The 20,912-nt window shown below is 39.5% G+C and overlaps 1 protein-coding gene across 2 annotated transcripts in view; it reads right to left on the reverse strand.

Annotated features, from left to right (window-relative positions):
• The window catches only part of CFAP36 (cilia and flagella associated protein 36), a 44,125-nt gene extending 33,831 nt beyond the window's left edge, over positions 1-10,294 (reverse strand). The window contains exons 1-3 of one of the 2 annotated variants that reach the window (XM_036750685.1): positions 9,912-10,294; positions 6,479-6,543; positions 4,638-4,739 (exon numbers count right to left, since the gene is read on the reverse strand). In XM_036750685.1, the coding sequence (XP_036606580.1) occupies positions 4,638-4,739; positions 6,479-6,543; positions 9,912-10,026 (282 nt within the window). In that variant the 5' untranslated portion in view covers positions 10,027-10,294. The remainder of the gene's footprint in view (positions 1-4,637; positions 4,740-6,478; positions 6,544-9,911) is intronic. The other variant, XM_036750686.1, reaches the window with a different exon arrangement.
• Positions 10,295-20,912: the final 10,618 nt, after the last annotated feature.

Raw genomic sequence — 20,912 nt, forward strand, 5'->3', positions numbered from 1 at the left:
AGGCAGAAGCACCAACATCTGGCTTTTCAAAGCAGGGAGTGGGAGGGGTGTCCTTAATAGCTACTCAGAGTCTCCACACCAATACTCTTCCAATGAGTGAGTCCCAAGCAAAATGCTAACCTCAGAGTATATATACCCTTTTTCAGGGCCAGGAGCTTCACAATTCTTGTGACCTAAATAGCAAAAGAGTGTGGGCCTTCCTACAAACAAAGGCAAGACTCAATCAAAGGCACTTGACTGCCTTGGTGCTGAGAAGCACTCCAAAAGTAAAAACAGTAAAAAGTCCCGCTTTGCTTGCCCTTACAACCGGTCGTCTACTTCCTGACCTCTTTTACTCTCTTTTAAACTCCCTATAATCTGGCTTCCAACTTCATCATTCAAGTGAAACTTCTCTCTACAAAATTACCAATGATTTCTTAATTGCAATAGCTAAAGGCCTTTTCTCAATTATGATCCTTCTTGACCTCTCCAACATTTAACACTCAATCACTTTCTTCTCCTGGGTACTCTCTCCTCTCTGGGTTTTCATTACACTGCTCTCTCCTACTTCTCCAATCTGTCTGACTTCTTTCTCAGTCTCCTTTACAATTATTATTGTGTTTATATCATAAAATCCTCCTTTCGGCCTTCCTCCTCCTTTTCTCCCCTCTATACCAGAGATTCCTGCACCTTGGGTCCATAAAGTTGTTTTTAAAAATATTTTTATAATGATATGTCAATGTAATTCGTTTCCTCTGTAATACTATTTTATTTTATGCACTGAAAAACACTAGTCTGAGAAGGGGTCTATGTCATAGAAAAAGTTAGGAACCCCTCCTCTATACTATTTAATTTGATGATCTCATTAATTTTCATGGGTTGAATAATCAACTCTATGCAAATGAGTATTGTATTTCCAACTCTAGTCCCTCTCCTGAGTTCTAGTCCTTTATCACCAACTGCCATCTCTAACTGTCCCTTAAGCATCTCAAAATTTCTCTGACCCTAACCTCCTATCCTTCCACCTCTCCCTGTTTCACCCCACCTAAATCTATTTTTTGTCCTTACAACTTGCCTGTCATTCTACTTCTCCATGCTTTCCCAAGCCACCATCCCTCTTCTAGCCACACTTTTCTCCTTTCCCAATCTTAACCTAATAGCTGATAACCAATTCAACTCTGTCAAATCTCTTGTCCTTGTCCCATCTCAAATCCTAGATTATACCTATAATTAGCCTTCCCTTCTCTCCACATGCTATGGAACAGCACTAGAGGAAGTAAGAGAACTGTGCTAAGTGGATCAACAAGCAAGTCAAGAAGCATTTATGATATGCCTACCACGTACCAGACATTGAAACTCTTGGGATATAAAGGCAAAAAACACCCCCTGCTCTCAAAGAACTTACAGTCCAATGGAGAAGACAACATACAAACAGTACAAACAATACATACACACACACACAGAGGACAAGCTGAAGATACCATCTTAGAAAGAAAGCACAAGCAATAAGGGGAAATCAGAAAAAGGCTTCTTAGGGAAAGTAGGAATTCAGTCCCTAACTGACTATCACATTTCCCACAACAGCTGTTTCAAACCTTCTCTTCTCTTCTTAAATTTCCCCCTCTATTCTCTCTCACAACAGAAGATCTCACCCCCTACTTCACTGAGAAAATAGGGGCCATTGTTGTTCTCCCCAGTTCTACTCCTCAAACGCCCTTGATTTCCTTTCCTGTTCCCTCCTCCTTTGCCCTAAACTGCCAAAGAAATAACTCTTTTCTTCATCAAGGCCCGCCCCCTCCACTGTGCCTCTTATCTTCAGTCATCCCTATCCCACCAACTCATCTTATCTAATGGCTCCTTCTATCCCACCCACATGTCCAAATCCCCCCCATCCTTAAAAAACTTTCACTTGACCTCTGTCATCCTTTCAACTTATTATTCTCTCCACCACCACCCCCTTTCACAATGAGGTTCACAGAATAAACTGTCTTGTACAATCATTTCCTCGTTTCTTGTCCTATTCACCTACTCCTAGCATGGCTTCAAACTTCATCGTTCAAACATAACTTTATTCTAAATGGTTACCAACAATCTGTTAATTGCTAAGTCTGGCAGCCTATACTCAGTCCTTATCCTTCTTGATCTCTCTGCAGCACCTGACACTGTTCACCACCTCCTATTCCCAGGTAAGCTCTCCTTGGATTTTCATGACATTCATCTTTCCTGATGCTCCTTCTACTTGTCTGACCACAACCTGTCAGTCACCATTGTAATATAATCATCCATGTTCTGCCTCATAACCCTGTCCCCCAAGATTCTGTCCTGGGACCTCTTCTCTCCCACATTCTCTAACTGTGATTATAGTAGATTCTATGGGTTCTATTATCTCTAGCAATTAACCCCTTAATCTATACAGGCCATCCTCATCTTGTTTCTAAGTTTCAGTTCTGAGCCAACTAAATGCCTGCTGGACCTTTCTACTTGGATGTCTGTAAGGATCTGAAATTCATCGTGTACGAAACAGAATCTCTCCCCCCCATTCCCACCCATCCACCTTCTTCCATTCTGTTGAGGGTAGCATCATCCTTTCAGTAACTGAGGTTTCCTATTTTGCAGTCATCTCTCACTTTTCCCTTCTCTTACCACAGCCCACCATATCAAATCAGTTGCAAAATCTCATTCATTCTATTTCCACATCTCTCAGATCTGTCCCCTTCTCTTTACTCATACAGCCACCTCACCACAGCCAGGCTCTCTTCATATCCCACTTGGGCTACTGCAACAGCCTTTTGTTTTTCCTGCCTCAAATCTCTTCACTTTCCAATTTATTCTCCATATAGTCATCAAAATATTACTAAGCAGGTGTAGCAATGTCAGTCTCCTGTTGAAGGTCCAGTGGTTCCTTCTTGTCTCCAGGATAAAATATAAACTCCTTTGCTTAACATTTAAAGTCCTTCACAGTATGACTCAACCCACTTTTTCAGATTCACACATCACTTACTTATTCCCTATTACAACCAAATTGGCTTTCTATTTCCCACACCCAGCCTAACATCTTTCATTTGGAAGCTAGGCAGTTAGATCCAATAAAAAGAGTGTTAGCTCTGAAGTCACTTCAAGTTCACTGTTGAACACCTACTAGCAGTATGATCCTGGGAGAATCACTTAACCTGTCTGCCTCAGTTTCCTCAATTGTAAAAAAAAAAGGGGAACGATAATAATAGCACTTACCTCCCAAAGTTGTTGTGAGGATCAAATGAGATAATATTTGTAAATCATCTAGAACCACGCCAGGCACAGAGTAGGTGATTACTCGATGTTTGTTCACTTCTCATCTATGTGCTTTTTCCTCAGCTTCCCCCTATAACTGGAATGTTGTATTTGTTTTCCTGCCTCAAGTAACTGTCCTCTCCAATCCTTCCTCCATAGAGCTGCCAAGCAGAGGTCTGACCATATTATTCCCCTGCTCAAGAACCTTCCCAATTGCCTCTAAGGTAAAATTCCTTGGCTTTAACTTGAAGCTTTTCATAATGTAGCTCTAGCCTACCTTTCCAGGCTTATTACATATTACTACTCCACCACACCCCCATTCCCTCCCTAAACCCCCTCCCACATGTACCTTTCAGCCAAATAGTACTACTTTTGTTCCCTAAAGTCTTGGCATTCTACCTCCCACTAAGGTGCCTTTGCATTAGCTGTCCCTCATGCCTCTAATACACTCACTCCTAACCTCCACCTATTAGAATCCTTCATCTCCTTAAAGACTCTGCTCAAATGCTGCATGAAGCCTTTCCTGATCCCCACCCCCTACCCTGGCTACTATTGTCCTCTCTACCAAATGAACTTTGTATCTCTTTTACACATACTTATACGTGTGCATTTTTCCCATGAGAGGACACAAGCTCCCTGAGGGCAAGGACTATTTCATTTTTGTGTTTTCTATTCCAAACACTCTGCCTGGCACCTGGTAGGGACTTCAATAAATGTTTGTGGATGGATTGTTAGTACTTGCTCTCTCCTCAAATTATCAAGTATATGCTAATCCATTTATGTATTTCATTCTTCAGTATACTCTAACTTCTTTGAGGGAAAACTGTTTTCATTGTATATAGTTGATGCTTAATAAATAATTTTTGGATTTGATTAGACAAACTGTTATCTAGCCAATCCTCCCCATTTTGTATCTGTGAAGCAGATTATCCTCTATTAAGTTTCATCTTATCTGATCTAACACAATGTGTAAGCTTCCAAGGTCTTTTAAGATCCACTGTTACCTAGTATGGTAGCTGTCCCACTTCATCCTCCCAACTTTGCATTACTTGTAAATTTGATAGTATGCTATCTGTGCCTTTAACCTAGTCACCAATTTTAAAAATGTTAAACACAGACCAAACAAAGCTCTGAAGTCTGGATAATGGAAGCTGTGGGGTATAGTGCCAATTCATTTTGAGTCTATGGACAAAGAGAGAATGTCAACATTTTTCTTACTTGACACCATATTACAATTATATTTTATTCAAATGTGCTTCTTTTTCTACATATTCAAGAGAAGTATTTTTGTATGGCTGTACCTTCTATGCAGTACAGTCAGAGGGTTTCAAGGAAAACAAGCCCTGACCATTTCTATTAACATAGTATTACAAAACAAAGGCCAAAACCTGTGATGTCCGGGACTTTGCAAGAGGAGAAGTACATGCTTCTTGAAATTGATCTTCATTAATTCCAATTTCTTTTAGATAACTTTCTAACAGTTTTTCAACCTAGTGAAAGAAAATATACATATTCATAAATAACTTTTATAGTATTGATGGGGAAGGAATAAATATTTTGTAAGAATTGCTGCCATCTTTAATAAAACAACAGATAAAAATAAAGGGTATTTGAAAAATTCTACTATTCTACACACACACACACACACACACACACACATATATATTTTGTTTTGTTTTTTACTATAAGACCTGTGATTTCAGAGATGGAAAGGGAACTCCAGCTGAGGAATGTCCATCAGCACTTTCTCTTATAGTCTTAAGAGTTGCCAGGGGCACTGAGAAGTGACTTCCCCAGAGTCACAGCCAATATTTGTCAGAGAAATGACCTGACCAAGGGGTACCTCTTTATCTATGTATAGATGCTATCTTCTAATCACTACAAATTAATTCACACAGAAGTGCACACAGAATAACCATCCTTGTTTTCAACAGGCAAACAACAAAAGGTAAAACATCATTTGTTAAGGGCTATAGGTAGAATTAAGATGAATTTAGTTTCTACAATTCAGATCCTCTACTAAAATCAACCAAGAAATCCCTAACATCAGAAAAATCAAGTTTAATATATAGCCATAATATAATCTTCCTGCAACTCAGACACTTAATCATTATATAATGATAATGAGAAAGAAAATTATATAAACCTCCCTATTTCTTGGAAGCAGCAAGAGAGAAAGGAAATTCAAAGATTTTTTTCCCAATATGCTTTAAGAAATTATCACAAAATTATTTTTGAGATTACATAGTTAGAAACATATAGATAATAACTCATATACATAGCATTTTAAGGCTTGACTGATAAAGTAGCCTTCTGGTTGGCTTCCTTGCCCCAAGTCCCCACTATAGGCCATCTTCTACATAGCAGGAGGACTTACTTGGCTTCTCCAGCACACCCCTGCACCAGGTATCTCTTCTCCCCATCCCTGTTCATATTTCTCCTCCCTCCTGCCCCCCTTCCAGGTTTCTGTTGTGTTTTATCTTCCTTATTAGATGCTTAGGGACAGTTAAGTAGTGCAATGGATAGAGCACTGGGCCTGGAGTCAGGAAGACTCATCTTCTCAAGTTCAAATCTAGCCTCAGACACTTACTAGCTACATAGCCCTGGGCAAGTCACTTAACCCTGTTTGCCTCAGTTTCCTTTATCTGGAGAAGGAAACAGCAAACCACTCTAGTATCTTTGCCAAGAAAACTTCAAATAGGGTCAGAGTCAGACAGAACTGAAAACAACTGAGCAACGTTAGACTAAGTTCCTTGAGGACAGGGACTGGTTTTTTTTTTCTTATCTGTATCCCCAGCACTCAGTACACAGCCTGGCAAACAGAACCTAATACATGTTTCCTGAGACAAGTATTTATCACAAAAATCACATGAGACAGGCAGTTCAAGAAGTTAGATTCATTCACAGGTGAGAAAAGTGCAGCAAAAACAGGTTAAGTGACTTGCCCAAGGTCATATAACTAGTAAACATCAAAGTCATGACTCAAACCAAGGTTTTGTGACCACAATATGTGTCCTTTTAACTACACTACACTTAGTGAGAGAAATAGTGAAAGAACCTCTGAACTTGACATGATTAGTGATATTGTTAAAATAGGTTTTAATTTCTGCATAATAAATAAAAGAAATTGAGGATAGAAAAATCCATTACATGTGATTTTAAAAAACACTCAAGTTTTATTTTGCCTCTTATCAATTGTTTTTTTAATAAGTCAATGAAAGAAACTTGCCAGTTCTTTGTACTCCTGATGAATTTCTGTATATGTCAACTTGCTTTCTTCTTCATCATCAAAAACTAAAATTTGAGGAAAAAATTAAAAAATATACCATTATACACGAAAGCATGTGAAAGAACAAGTTGAGATTATAATAAAAAGATCTCTATTTAAAATCAACTTGGTTCTCACTTACCTGGATATCCTGTATTTGAAAATATAATACATTATAGCATTTTTAAGTGCTAAGGGAGTTAAGGACCCTTTACCGGAGTACCTCAAAGAGTATATGATGTGAATAAGAATAAAACTGGTCATATCAAACTACAACAGAGTCCAGATTACATTATTATACCAGAATTTGCCAAAATTTAAAAACCTAGTTAGGAAACACAAGACAGACGAAATACCAGACAATTTTTCAGGATAAGATGCCTCAGGGCACCATACTATTAGTTGTATTACTAACTGCCATAAGATTTCATAAGATTTCACAAGATTGTGGCAAAGAAAATGCAGTGAAAATAATCTCTGTTTAAAGTGAACCTTATTCTAACTTGAGTGGGTACTGTTTACGTTTGAAAATACTATTCAGTATGGCATTCAAAAGTACCAAGGGGTGCGCAGGGTACCTAGTCCAAAACTAATCCATTGTCTTAATTTACCCTGGTATATATCGTCTATGTACATAGTTGTTTGTATGTTGTCTTCCCCCTTAGAATGTAAGGTCCTTGAGGGCAGAAACTGTTTTGTTTTGTTTGTTTTTTGCTTTCTGTGTAGCTCCATTCCCAGTGCTTAGCACAGTGCCTGACAATATGAAACACACTTCCCCTATTTAACCTTCAGAAATCTATTTCCTCTCCTCCACGGAAGCTGTGTGTCCTCCATATACCTGTTAGCTTTTCCAAATTCAAACTTTCCCTTGATTTCTGCATCACCATCCAGGTCACACCACAGATGACTACGGGTTATCCCCCAAAGGCTGTCTTCTTTTCTGCCTTTACACTATTCACTTAGTGATCTCATCACTTCCTAAAGATTCAACTATCATCCCTATGCAGATGATTTTAAAATTTATCTGTCCTAATCTTAACCTCTCTCCTGACCTCTAGTTTCACATTTCCAGATGCTTTTAGGACACCTTCAAGTGGATATCTTAGAGACATCTTAAACTCAACATCTCCCCCGCACCTCAAACCTTCCCTTCTTGCTAACTTCCCTACTACTGTCAAAAAGTAGCACCATTCTCCTAATCACCCAGGCTTGTAACTTAGGTGTCATCCTCAACTCCTTACTCTCTCAAAGGATCCCCACCTCATACGGAATTAATGGTCAAGTCTTGTCATTCCTACCTCCTTCTCTCTCCTCACCCTACAACCACCCTGCTACACAGATCTTTAACACCTCACACTTAGACTACTGATATAAAACTATTTTTGGTGGGTCTCCTTGCCTCAAGTCTCAACCCACTCCAGTCATCCCCCGCTCAGCTGTCAAATTGATATAACTAAGACGCAGGTCTGATCATGTCACCTCTCTATGCAATCAATTCCAGGATCAAATATAAAATCCTCGATTTGGTTTTTAAAGCTGTCCATAACCTAACCCCATCCTACCTTTCTAATCTTCTTACATCTCACAACCTACCACATACTCTGCAATCCAGTAACAGTTTCTCTTTGCTGTTCCTCACATGACACCCCCTCCACAAGATGCTCCATCTCCCACTGAGCAATTTCACTGTCTGCTCCCCATGTTTAGAACTCTCTCCCTCTGCATCTCCAATTCCTAGCTTCCCTGGCTTCCTTAAAATCTCAGCTAAAGTACCACCTTCTGCAAGAAACCTTTCCTGATTCTCCTTAATTTTAGTGTCTTCCCTCTGAGATTATCTCCAATTTACCCTGTATGTAGCCTGTTTGTACAGAGCTCTTTGCATGTTGTCTCCCCCTTGCCCATCCCTTTAGACTAAGCTCCTTGAGGGCAGGACTGTTTTGCCTTTCTTTGTATCCCCAAAGTTACCACTGTACCTGGCACATAGTAGGCACTTAATAACTGTTATTTGACTGACTTACTGGCATAAATGACTCATGAAGTCTTGTTGAAGCATGGCTACAAAGAAGAGATAGGAAAAAAATATTGCCACCCTTTGCAGAGATCAAAAATCTACAAGCACTGCACACCGGGTATATTTTCTGACTTTTTGGATATATTGATCAGTTATGCTAATTTTTTCCTCTTTCTTTTCTTGTTTTTTAAAAAATATCATTTGTTATATGGAATGGTTCTCTGAAAGGGGGAATGATAACAGAGTAACACCATGATGATGTAAAAAAAAAAAAGACAACTTATTCTTAAACTTATTTAAAAAAAAATAAATACTTGTTAACTGCCTCAATTCCTTTTAGGGAAATAGTGTTCCTAGACAGACTCCTAGAAAAGAGTTTCTTAAGGACATGGTATTTCATGGCATAGCCCAAACCCTCTCTTCCCAGAAAAAGGCTGTAAGCTCAGTGAATCCCTCTGGGGACAGGGAGGGATGGGAGTCGTCTCCATCCACCACTTGGTTGTTGGGGTAAAGTTTTCAGCCAGTTGAAAAGGCTTCTGTCTCCCTTATTACGTCTTTTACTTTTTCTTGGGGCAGAAACCTGGGGATTTAGGGTTATGGCATGTCATAGTGGGGGAAGGGAGGCTTTTTATATTTATGTTGTGTATTTTTTTTTTCTTTGAAATTAAGACAACACTGGATGGGAATGGGAATAGAAGAGGAGGTGGAAGTGGAAATAGGGGGTTGGGGGTAGGAAACAGGAGGGTGGAGGGATGGGAGGGTAGTTAGGGGGAATGGAGGTGAAGATAAAGTTATGGGAGGGGGCTTGGAGGATGAGAGAAGTGTGAGAAGGGGAGGGTGAAGGTACAGATGGATTTGGGGGAGTAGAGGGTTGGGGTGGAGGCGGTGAGGAGAATGTGGATGAGTGGGGGGGAAATGAAGGGGGGAGGAAAGTAGGAGGGAGGGGGAGTGGGAAGAGGAATGGTGGGGGTGAGACAGGAATAGAGGGAAGGATAGAGGTGGAAGGATGGGGATGGAAATGGAGTTGGGGAGTGTGGGGAGCTAGGGTGCGAGTTGGTATAGGGGCGGGGGTGGAGAGGCGTGGGGAGGGGAAGGTTGAGATGGAATTGGGGAGGGGGAGTAGGGTGTGGAAGGTGGGGGTGGAAGTGCGTGAGGAAAGCAGGATAGAGGGGGAGAGAAGGACGTTTAGAGAGAGGTTCGGGGGAGGCAGGTGAACGGAGTCACACCAGCTTCAAAACTGCCCCTAAATACAGCTGACGGGTGGTGCCACGAGGGCAGAGAGGAGAGAGGACCCCTCCCCAACCTCCTCACCCAGGGGAGCTGCTCTGGGGCCCGTGGACCCCGGGGAGTGGCAGGGAAGACAAGGAAGGAGCCGGGCTTTACCTTCACACTTCTGTTCCAGAAAGTCCAAGATGGGGATGGACCAATCAGGGCCGCGGAGGAAGCCCGCGATGCTCTCAACGACCCACTCCACCTCCTCATCTTCTTCTGCCGCCATGGCCCCCCACCCTGCAAACCCCAGGGAGGGACAGCTCTAGGCCCAGACGCCCCCGCCCGCGCTCTCCGAGACCGTATCCGGTTGCCCCCACTGAGCCGCGGACTGGCGTAGTGGAGTGGAGGGGGGAACCTTTCCAGGACTGGCCGAAGAGCGGCCCCAGACACCCGGATGGAGGCCCCAAACCCGTTAACTTGAAATGGTCACTATGACAACGTACGTAGCTGCCCCCGCCCGGGAGCGTTCGGTAGCAGAGGAGCGCCTGCGCACTGCAAGGCCGCTCCGGAATGGCTGGAGAAGGACTCGGGAGAGGCCGAAGGAAAGGGGGAGGTCGCTCTGCGCAGTCGCGGGATCGGGGAGGCAGGGCAAGGAGCTGCTCCCGGTTTCCCGCCCGTGGAAGTGTGTTTGAAGTGTGCGCCACCATATACGAGAGTGATGACTTCGGGGATTCCCACGACCCTGGCTTTCCAAGCAATGGCTCCGGTGAAAGGAGTTGGTCCAAAGTGCTAAGTAACAGCCAGGAGAGAAAATAAACCTTGCAAATTGCCCACCTTAATGTATGGACGCCCTTCGTCTTGCCGACCTGACTTCAAACTTTACCTTACTTTTATACCGTCCCATTAAAAGTTAACGTTTACATAGGGCTCTAACGCTTACAAAGCGCTTTACAAACCTTCGCATTGTCTCAAGTAGTGGAACGCCCCCCCCCCCCCTCCTTATTTTCCCTTTCTACCAGCTTTTCCTTTTTCCCTTCTGGCTGCGTTGCGGAGTGAGTTAACTGTGTTTTGAGTTTTTGCCTATCTGGTTTTGTGTTCCAGGAGCACTTTCTGTCTTTGGAGGGGCGCAGCTTTGGCCGAGTCTTCCTAACCTTTTCCTCTTTCCTCCTTTCCTAAAGTGCCTTGCATATGTTAATTCACTAACCATCCCGTGTTTATTTAGATCTTAAAGGTTCACAAAGTTGTTTTCCTCAAAGCAACTCCAGTACAAACTGTATCAGTGGAGGTTAAGTAGCACTGTGGATAAAGGGTTGTAGTTCAGAAGACCTTTTGAATCCAGCCTCAATCTCTTTTTAAAGGGTTCTGTGAGCCTGGGCTTGTCGAGTCACTTCATCCCAGCCTTAGTTTTCTTTTCTGTAAAAATAATAGCCCCTGCCTCATTGAGTTGTGGTGCGGATCAATGAGATAATGGAAGTAAAGCACTTTGCAAACCTTAAAGGACTGTCTTAATGCTAGCATTATTGTGACCTGCTTAAATTAAGGTCAGGCAACCTTCTTAAAAACATGGGAGCTAAATATAGGAATGCTGATTTGGAGCCTAGCATTATTTCCACTGCATTTGGATACCTCTAAAATGACTTTCTACTCTTAAAGGAAGGTTTTTTCCCATTTTTCAGATGGAAAAATTAAGATAATCAAAGGAATAGCTGAATTAGAAACAAAAACCCAGAAAGTTCTATAAAGGGTCTTCCATTACAACTAAGACCTCCAATACAACTTTAAATTCCTATAGCTTTTGTTTTTAAAAAGAGCACTAAGAGACAGTATTGGAGGGATTGTGGAAATATGGACAAACTATACACTGTTGGTGGAACTGTGAATTGTTCATTCTGAAAAGCAATTGAGAATTATGCTAAAAAAAAAAAGTGACAGTGATTCCATACTCTTTAATCCAGAGATCCCACTCCTAGTCAAATATTAAGAGGAGGTCAAAGATATTCTCTATACATCAAAATGTAAGTTTAGCAGCATTTTTTGTAATAGCAAAGAAGTGGAAATAAAGTAGATTCCTATCCATGAACTTTAAGAAAAAAAGTATATGATTTCATTCAGAGAAACATGGAAAGGTTTATATAAACTGATGCAAAGAGAAGGAAGTAAAACCACATGTATGTATATATATACATATATGCATATATATATATATATTCATTGACTACAATATAGTAAATGGACAAAACAAGTGAAAAAAAATGAATATTCTGAAACTTTGACCAATCTTGGCTTCGAAGAAGAGATATGAGAATATACCTTCCTCTCTTCTTTCCAGAGGTAGTAGACTGTGGATGTGGAATTGTGCATATCTGACTTAGCTGATGTGTCAGTTTGTTGTGCTGATATGTCAGCTGATAGTTTCTTTTTTTATTCTTCATTGTAATTGAGAGAAGTAAATGAAGTTAAAACAAAGGTTACCCATACTCATTTAAGAGGGGAAAAAAAGAATATTGTTGAAGACAGGAATTCTAACAAAAAAAAATCCTAGCTGTTTATCCATGACTGTCTTAATAATAGTTTGGTCTGGTTTTTTGTTTGTTTTTGGAGCAGAACTGTGATTTCGTTGGCACAGGGAACTCCCTCGATGGAAATGCTTTCCACTGAGACAAATATGCAACTCCTTTATAAGAAATGGTCTTACTCTATTCATTCCATGGCCAAAACCAGGTTCCTTCCCCATGTCTACTTCTAACTATGGTAAACCTTTCCTATATTCTTGATCTGACAGGTAACATCCCTTTCTTAGGGTAATCTTAAAAATACCAATGGCAACAAAAGCATTATTTTAAAATGTAAAGCTCAATCCTACAGAAAGTTTGTTTTTAACCTAGTTAATTACTACTTTGGGTGTTCTGAATTCAACTTCCAAATAAACAAATAATAATAAGACAACTATTTTAATCCCATAAGCTACCATTTATCTAGGCTGTAAAAAAAAATCCTAAATTATATGTTCTTTGCCAATAGTTTCACTTGATTACTTGTTTTATATAACAGCGAGGGGGTGGGGAAACTTTCTGTGGGTTGGCAAATAAATGATTACCTGCCACATTTTAAAATTCTTCAGTGATATATTAGGTTTGGAACCCTGTTTAGGATCCTGTTTCTGGCATACCTGTTCTCAACATCATCAGAGAACTGTTAAACATTTTTTTTCATTCTAAATATTATTCCTAATATAGAAATGTTTCTATAATATATACAAAACCTCAATTGCTCAAATTAAATTGCAGAAGGGGAGAGAAGGATAGTCTAGTATATAGAATTCTAAATTTAGAATCCAGAATTTGTGTCCTGTTTCAGACACTTAATAGATACGTGATCATGGATAAATTATTTAACCTCCCAGAGCCTCAGTTTCCTCATCTGAAAATGAGAGTAGAGTAACTTTAGTACCTAGTGCACAGAATAACAAAATTTTAGAGTAGGAAAGAATGCCAGAATGGAAAGAATGATTAATTTTTAAAGCATAATAATGAAATAATATTTCACATTGATTTAAGATTTGCAAAGCAATTGCCTCACAACCAACATGTATCTTAAGTGGTGAAGATATTGTTATCCCCAGTCTGCATTTAAGGAAAGGGGCTCAGAGACATTAAGTAATTTACCCCAAACAATACAACTATCAATATCAGCCCTGATTCCAAACTAGGTCTCTCAATTGAATTGAACAATTCAACAACCATATTTATTTTAGACTTTTTTTTAATTTATTTTTAGTTTTCAGCATTCATTTCCACAAGATTTTGAGTTACAAATTTTCTCCCCATCTCTACCTCCCCCGCCACCCCAAGGTGGCATGTATTCTGATTGTCCCTTTCCCCAATCTGTCCTCTCTTCTATCACCCCCTCACCCCCCCATCCCCTTTCCCCTTACTTTCTTATAGGGCAAGATTGATTTCTATACCCTATAGCCTGTATATTTTATTTCTCAGTTGCATGTAAAAAGTTTCTAAAAAAATTTTTAACATTTGTTTTTAGAACTTTGAGTTCCAAATTCTCTCCCTTCTTTCCTCCCCACCCACCCTCCTTGAGAAAGCAAGCAATTCAATATAGGTTACACATATATCATTATGCAAAACAGTTCCATAATAGTCATGTTGTGAAAGACTAACTATATTTCCTTCCATCCTATCCTCTCCCCCTTTATTCAGTTTTCTCCTTTGACAATAGCCGTTTTCAAAAGTGTTTTCTTTTGACTACTTCCTCCCCCAATCTGCCCTCCCTTCTATCATCCCCGCCTCTTATCCTCTTCCCCCTTACTTTCCTGTAGGGTAAGATATCCAACTGAGTGTGTATGTTATTCCCTCCTTAAGCCAAATCTGATGAGAGCAAGATTCACTCATTCCCTTTCACCTACTCCCTCTTCCCTTCCATTACAGCAGCTTTTTCTTGCCACTTTTATGTGAGATAATTTACCCCATTCTATATCTCCCTTTCTCCTTCTCCCAATATATTACTGTCTCACCCCTTAGTTTTATTTTTTAGATATCATCCTTTCATATTCAACTCATCCTGTGCCCTCTGTCTATATAGGAATGTAAACAAAATGGTTCAGCTTTAGTAAGTCCCTTATGATTTCTCTTTCCTGTTTACCTTTTCATGCTTCTCTTGATTCTTGTATTTGAAAATCAGATTTTCTATTCCGCTCTAGTTTTTTCATCAAGAGTGCTTGAAAGTCCTCTCTTTCACTGAAAATCCATATTTTGCCCTGAAGTATCATACTCAGTTTTGCTGGGTAGGTGATTCTTGGTTTTAATCCTAGTGCCTTCGACCTCTGGAATATCATATTCCAAGCCCTTCAGTCCCTTAATATAGAAGCTGCTAGATCTTGTGTTATCCTGATTGTGTTTCCACAATACTCAAATTGTTTCTTTCTGGCTGCTTGCAATATTTTCCCCTTGACCTGGAAACTCTGGAGTTTGGCTACAATATTCAATACAATGTTGTCTATAATAGGAGTTTTCTTTTTGGGATCTTTTTCAAGAGCTGATTGGTGGATTCTTTCAATTTCTATTTTAGCCTCTGGTTCTAGAATATCCTTGATAATTTCTTGAAAGATGATGTCTAGGCTCTTTTTTTGGTTTTTTGTTGTTTTTTTTTTGGCAAGGCAATTTGAGTTAAGTGACTTGCCCAAGGTCACACAGCTAGTACATGTGTCAAGTGTCTGAGACTGGATATGAACTCAGGTCCTCCTGACTCCAGGGCCAGTGCTCTACTCACTGCGCCACCTAGCTGCCCCTAGGCTCTTTTTTTGATCATGGCTTTCAGGTAGTCCAATAATTTTTAAATTATCTCTCCTGGATCTATTCTCCAGGTCAGTGGTTTTTCCAATGAGATATTTCACATCGTCTTCCATTTTTTCATTCTTTTGGTTCTGTTTTATAATTTCTTGATTTCTCATAAAGTCACTAGCTTCCATTTGCTCCATTCTAATTTTTAAGGCAGTATTTTCTTCAGTGGTCTTTTGGACCTCCTTTTCCATTTGGCTAATTCTGCCTTTTAAAGCATTCTTTTCCTCATTGGCTTCTTGGAGCTCTTTTGCCATTTGGGTTAGTCTATTTTTTAGGGTGTTATTTTCTTCAGTATTTTTTTGGGTCTCCTTTAGCAAGTTGTTAACTTGTTTTTCATGATTTTCTTGCATCACTCTCATTTCTCTTCTCAATTTTTCCTCTATTTCTCTTGCTTGATTTTCCAAATCCTTAATGAGCTCTTCCATGGCCTGAGACCAATTTATATTTTTCTTGGAGGCTTTTGATGTAGGATCTTTGATTTTGTTAACTTCTTCTGGCTGTATGTTTTGATCTTCTTTGTCACCAAAGAAAGATTCTATAGTCTGAGTCCTTTTATGCTAACTGCTCATTTTCCCAGCCAATTACTTGATTTTTGAGCTCTTTGTCAGGTCATGACTGCTTTCAGAGTGGAGAGTGGTATGTACCACTCAGGGGTTTTACACTGCTGTTTTCAGAGCTACTTCTATTCTGAGGTGGTATTGAAGGAGAGAAAAAAACCCCAGGGTTTCAGGAATCCCAAAACTAAAGTTCCCAGGACTGGAGTTCCCAGATGGGGTCGTGGAGGGGGAGTACCCCTCAAGGACCTGAGTACTGGAGAGGGTCAGGGCCATCTGGAATGAATTCACGATCTCAAGCATTCTTTGAGTCAAGGTGGCAAAGATTTATCACGCTTTACAGCGGGCAAGAGTTCTTAGGGAACCTGCAACCATACAGGGACGCAGGAAAAGTCTTTATACGAGATTTAGGGGTGAAACATGTCAGGTGTTTTGGGGTGGGATTAGGGAGTGGTTAAGGGTTCATCAGTTCTTAAAGGAACATGCACTTTTTGTATCTATTGCTCAGGGGTATTACCCAGAGTTCACTGGGAAATAGCCCAAGGGGGGCCTATTAGGAGGAGTGGTTTTGACTGTGAAACATTACCAAGTTAACTAACGGTCAGTGCTGACTGGGAATATCTAGGTGGCTCTCATCAAATATCTTGTTAGACAAAATAAATGTAAGAGAGTATACATTTGACTGTATCTAGGATATATATCAGTAAGGTCAGTAAGTAGTAAATATAGTCATGACCCAGTACACAGCCAATTATCAGTACACAGGAAGTCAGTCTATAGATAGGCATAGCTGCCTACTGTGAAAGGAGTAGAGATAAGTGTGTTGCTGGGGCATGCTGCCCTTGAGGGTAGGGAGAAATGCGATTTTAGAACTGGATGTGGTTTTGGAATTGGGGTTCAGACACAGGCACCCAAGCAGAGGCTATTAGAATTAGAGTCCAAGCACAAGCACCTAAGCACCCCATCAGTGGTATGATACTCCTCTCCTGGCCTATGCTCTGGTCTATGAGTGATCTCAAGAGATTTCTGCCATGTAACTACCAGAAGAACTCCCTCTCCACATCCACCACAAGCTGTGCCACACCAGCGCTCCTCCTCCCCCAAGGACTGCCAACAAGGACTGCAACCCAGATCCAAGCAGGGTAAAGCAAGAGAATGCTGCCTCAGTGCCACTAAAGAGATCCCTGCACTCCCACTCTGATCAACCAAATGATTTGCCCCACCGTGTGGGCCTGGGGATCTAGAGGCAACCACGCCGCTGCTGCCACCTCCACCTCCACTGCCCCAGGGTTGGAGCTGGGACTGAGCATTTCTCTCAGCCAGGTCCAACAGTTTTACCACTGTCCTGCTCAGTTGTCTTTGGCGTTTGTGGGTTCAGAAGTCTGGAAACTGCCACAGTTGCCAGTGATTCAGGGCCCTCAGGCCTGCTCCCTCAGGTCTACTCTGGCCTGGTCTCTTACGGCGCAACCCATGGTGGGCTGCACTCTGCTCCCAGCACAGTGCAATAGACCCTTCCCAGTGACCATCCAAGCCGTCTTGGGCTGGAGACTTGTTTCACTCTGTCTTTTTGTGTCTTTTGTAACTCTAGATTTTGTTTAGCGTCATTTTTATAGGTGTTTGGAGGGATTTGGGGGAGAGCTCAAGCAAGTCCCTGTTTTCATGCCACCATCTTGGCTCTGCCCCTCCAAGTGTATTTCTATTAAACACTCTCTAAGTGCGAAGCATTCTGTTAGGCACTGGGAACACAACCACAAAAAATGAAGCAGTCCCTGTACTCAATGAGCTCTCCTCACTTGAAATCCATTTTTCTTTCCACTATACCTATTTTCAAGCTGTAGTCAACACTCCCCTTCCCCTCTTCCTTTTCTCCCAATCCTGAGCATTCTCTGCTATTTATTCTTTGTTATAGGTATTGCTCTTTTCTCTATTCAAGGCTTACTTTTATTCCCTACTGCCTTTTTATTCCAGTTCTTTGGTTTGTCTTAGCTTCTGACCTTTTACTCTTTGTGTTTATATCTTGCTTGTCTAGACACATCTGTGCTATAGACTTGTCTATATCATTTCATCTGTGTCCCCTTAATTTTAGTGACATTTGTTTAAATTAAATGCATTTTAGAAGACATGGAGTTTTAGAGTTGGAATGGTAATTTCAAAATCATCCGGTTGAGAGGCTCTCAACCTGAGATCCATGAACTTATATTTGCAAATATTTTGATGTATATTTCAATATAAGGTTTTCTTTGTAATCCTGTGTGTTTTATTTCGTGCATTTTAAAACATTATTCACTGGGCACAAAAAAGGTTAATAACCCCCAATTTAGCCCATTGTTTCTCAAATTTGGCCACGCTCTTTGGGGCTTGAAATACAACAATAGAGCCATAGCTGCTGGTTTGCGGTTGTGGAATGTCCCTGGAGTAAAGAAGGAGATCCTGGAAAATCTGAAAGCAAAATAAAGATAAAAAGCCTATTTCCGTAGTAGAAAAAGTTGCTGTGCATAACGAAAATCTTTGACATACACATAACTATATGAGATTTTTTATTTTTTAAGATTTATTTATTTTGAATTTAAATACAAAAAGACAAAAAAAAAACCTATTTCCATCAATGTACACAGTACAACATAAAGAGGATTCAGTATGGAACCATGAGTTTCCATTTCACAGTTCACTTTAAAAAAAAAAACTGCACTAAATACTAGACATCATTTTCAAAACTACACTAATTTTCTGTGCTTCTAAATTTTCTTTTGTTCCCTGTTGTGCACTTTTTTCTCCCTCCCTCCCCACCTGGCCCTAAAGAAGGATACTATTAGACATTAAGATGTATATGTGTGTGTATGTGTATGTATATATTGATATGTATGTATGTATGTAAAACCATACTATACTGCCTATTCATATCTCTTATTTGTTCATAAATTGTTCTCCTTATATGAAATATTTTAGAAGGAAGAATATTGCTAACATCAGAATTTTCTTATGTATTATTTGGGAACTGCTGCTGGAGTCCAAACTCCTTATTTTACAAATGAGACAGCTGAGATCCAGAAAAAAAAATTTAATTAAAGTTTTGTTTTTAATTAGCATAAACTGTTTTATCTTTTTCCAACCCCCCTAATCCATGAGAAAAAAGTAAAGAAAATAAAATTCCATGCAAAAAATAAACATTGTTAAGCAAAATAAATTCCCTCATTGACTGTGCTCAAAAAATATATTTTGTTTGTTTGGTTTTTTTTGGCAGGGCAATTGAGGTTAAATGAAAATATATTTCATTCTGCATACTAAGTCCATCCCCCTTATGTTACAAAGTAGATAGGATGCCTTATCATCAGTCCTGTGAAATCATAGATGGTAATGGTTTATATGGCTTTCAAAGTTGGTTGTCTTTACAGGGTTGTTGTTGTATTAATTATCCTCCTGGTCCTGCTCGTATCATTCTTCTCAGTTTATAAGTCTTAATCTCTCATATAAGTTGTTCATTTTTATAATTTTGATGTTATAAATTATTCTTCTGGTTCGATTTATTTTACTCTGTATTATACAAGCCTTTCCATGACTTTTTGAAATCATCTATTTCCTCACTTCTTACAGCATAATAGTGTTCCATTATTTTCATATTCCACAATTTGTCGAGCCATTCCCCAACTGATAGGGATCCTTTTAATTTCCAGGTTTTTGTTACCAAAAAAAGGGGGCTACTAAAATATTTCTGTAAATATAGGAACTTTCCTCTTTATTTGATCTCTTTTGAGTGTAAATCTAGCAGTAATATAGCTGGGTCAAAGAATATATGTGCTGTGAAAAAAATTTCTTGATGTATGATTCCAAATGGCTTTACCAAATGATTATACCCTTTCGCAAGTCCACCAATAGTGTATCAGCTTATCTATTTACCCAAAGCTTCTTCACTATTCATCATTTTCCTTTTTTTGTCTTCTTTGCTAATCTAATTGGTGTAGCTAGAACCTGAGGATTACCTTAATTAACAGTTCTCTAATTATTAGTAATTTGAAGCATTTTTCATATATATACTATATATTATACTATAATATACTATAGTATATATAGTATATGCTACATATACTATATTCTATATATAGTATATTATAGTGTATATATATATGTATGTATATATATTATATATATGTACTATATATACTATAATTTCCTTGGTTCCTTCTCTTGAGAACTGACTTCATATCCTTAGTTCATATCCAGAAAAGCTAAATAACTTACCCAATATCACACAACCATCTAGCAATAGAGTGGGTAATGGACTCTTTATCTTTAAAAAATAGATTTTCCACCCCCCTGCCTACCCCCCCCCCCCATCAAGTGAGCTCCATGAAGGGAGAGATTAAGTGATACAGTGGATAGAGTGCTGGACTTGGAATCAGAAAGACCAGAGTTCAAATCCTGCCATAGATACTAGCCGGGTGGCCCTGAGTGAATCACTTAATTAAGCTTCTGCTTTCCATAGCTGTAAAATGGGAATAATCATAATAGCACCGATTTTATAGGGTTGCTATGAGGATCAAATGAGATTATATATGTAAAGTTCTTTGCAAACCATAAAGGCCTATGTAAATACTAATTATTATTACGTTTGTATCAGTTCATCTTTTTTTTGGTCTTTATATCCTTAATACTTAGCCGGTACCTGGCACGTTGTTGTTTTTCAGTTGTTCAGTGTGTCTGACTCCTCATGACCCACTGGACCAACTTTCTATGGGCTTTTCTTGGTAGAGATAATGGAGCAGTTCGCCATTTCCATCTCCAGTTTCATGAAGGCAGAGGTTAAATGACTTCCCCAGGGTTACACAGATAGTAAGTGTATGCGGGTGGTTTTGAACTCTGGCCTTTCTGATTCCACTGCTCTATCCTTTATGCCACCTAACTGCCCCTACTTGGCACAGAATAGAAGCTTAATAATTGCTTTTTGATTGAGGAATTTTATTTCAGATGTTATTTTTGTAAACAGCATTTATAACATTTTCTTATATAGAGCTTTTTCTGCTTTTACTTTCTTGAAGGATGCAATGGCTTCATGCTTGAATACTTTTCCAATTTCTCTTATCTGTTAATATTCTGCTAACTTGATAATTTATCTTAATGACTCTCTGTATGCTATCTCCTCATTTTTTGATATTCAGGATATCTTAAAGAACCATTAAGCTTTAAAAGCTATGTGGTATTCTTAAGAAGCTATAAACTACTAAGGCTTAACAATGCACTAATACTTTTGGGATTTACAGGGACACTATGGT

This window comes from Trichosurus vulpecula, chromosome 3 (assembly GCF_011100635.1).
Source record: "Trichosurus vulpecula isolate mTriVul1 chromosome 3, mTriVul1.pri, whole genome shotgun sequence".
Lineage (NCBI taxonomy): Eukaryota > Metazoa > Chordata > Mammalia > Diprotodontia > Phalangeridae > Trichosurus > Trichosurus vulpecula.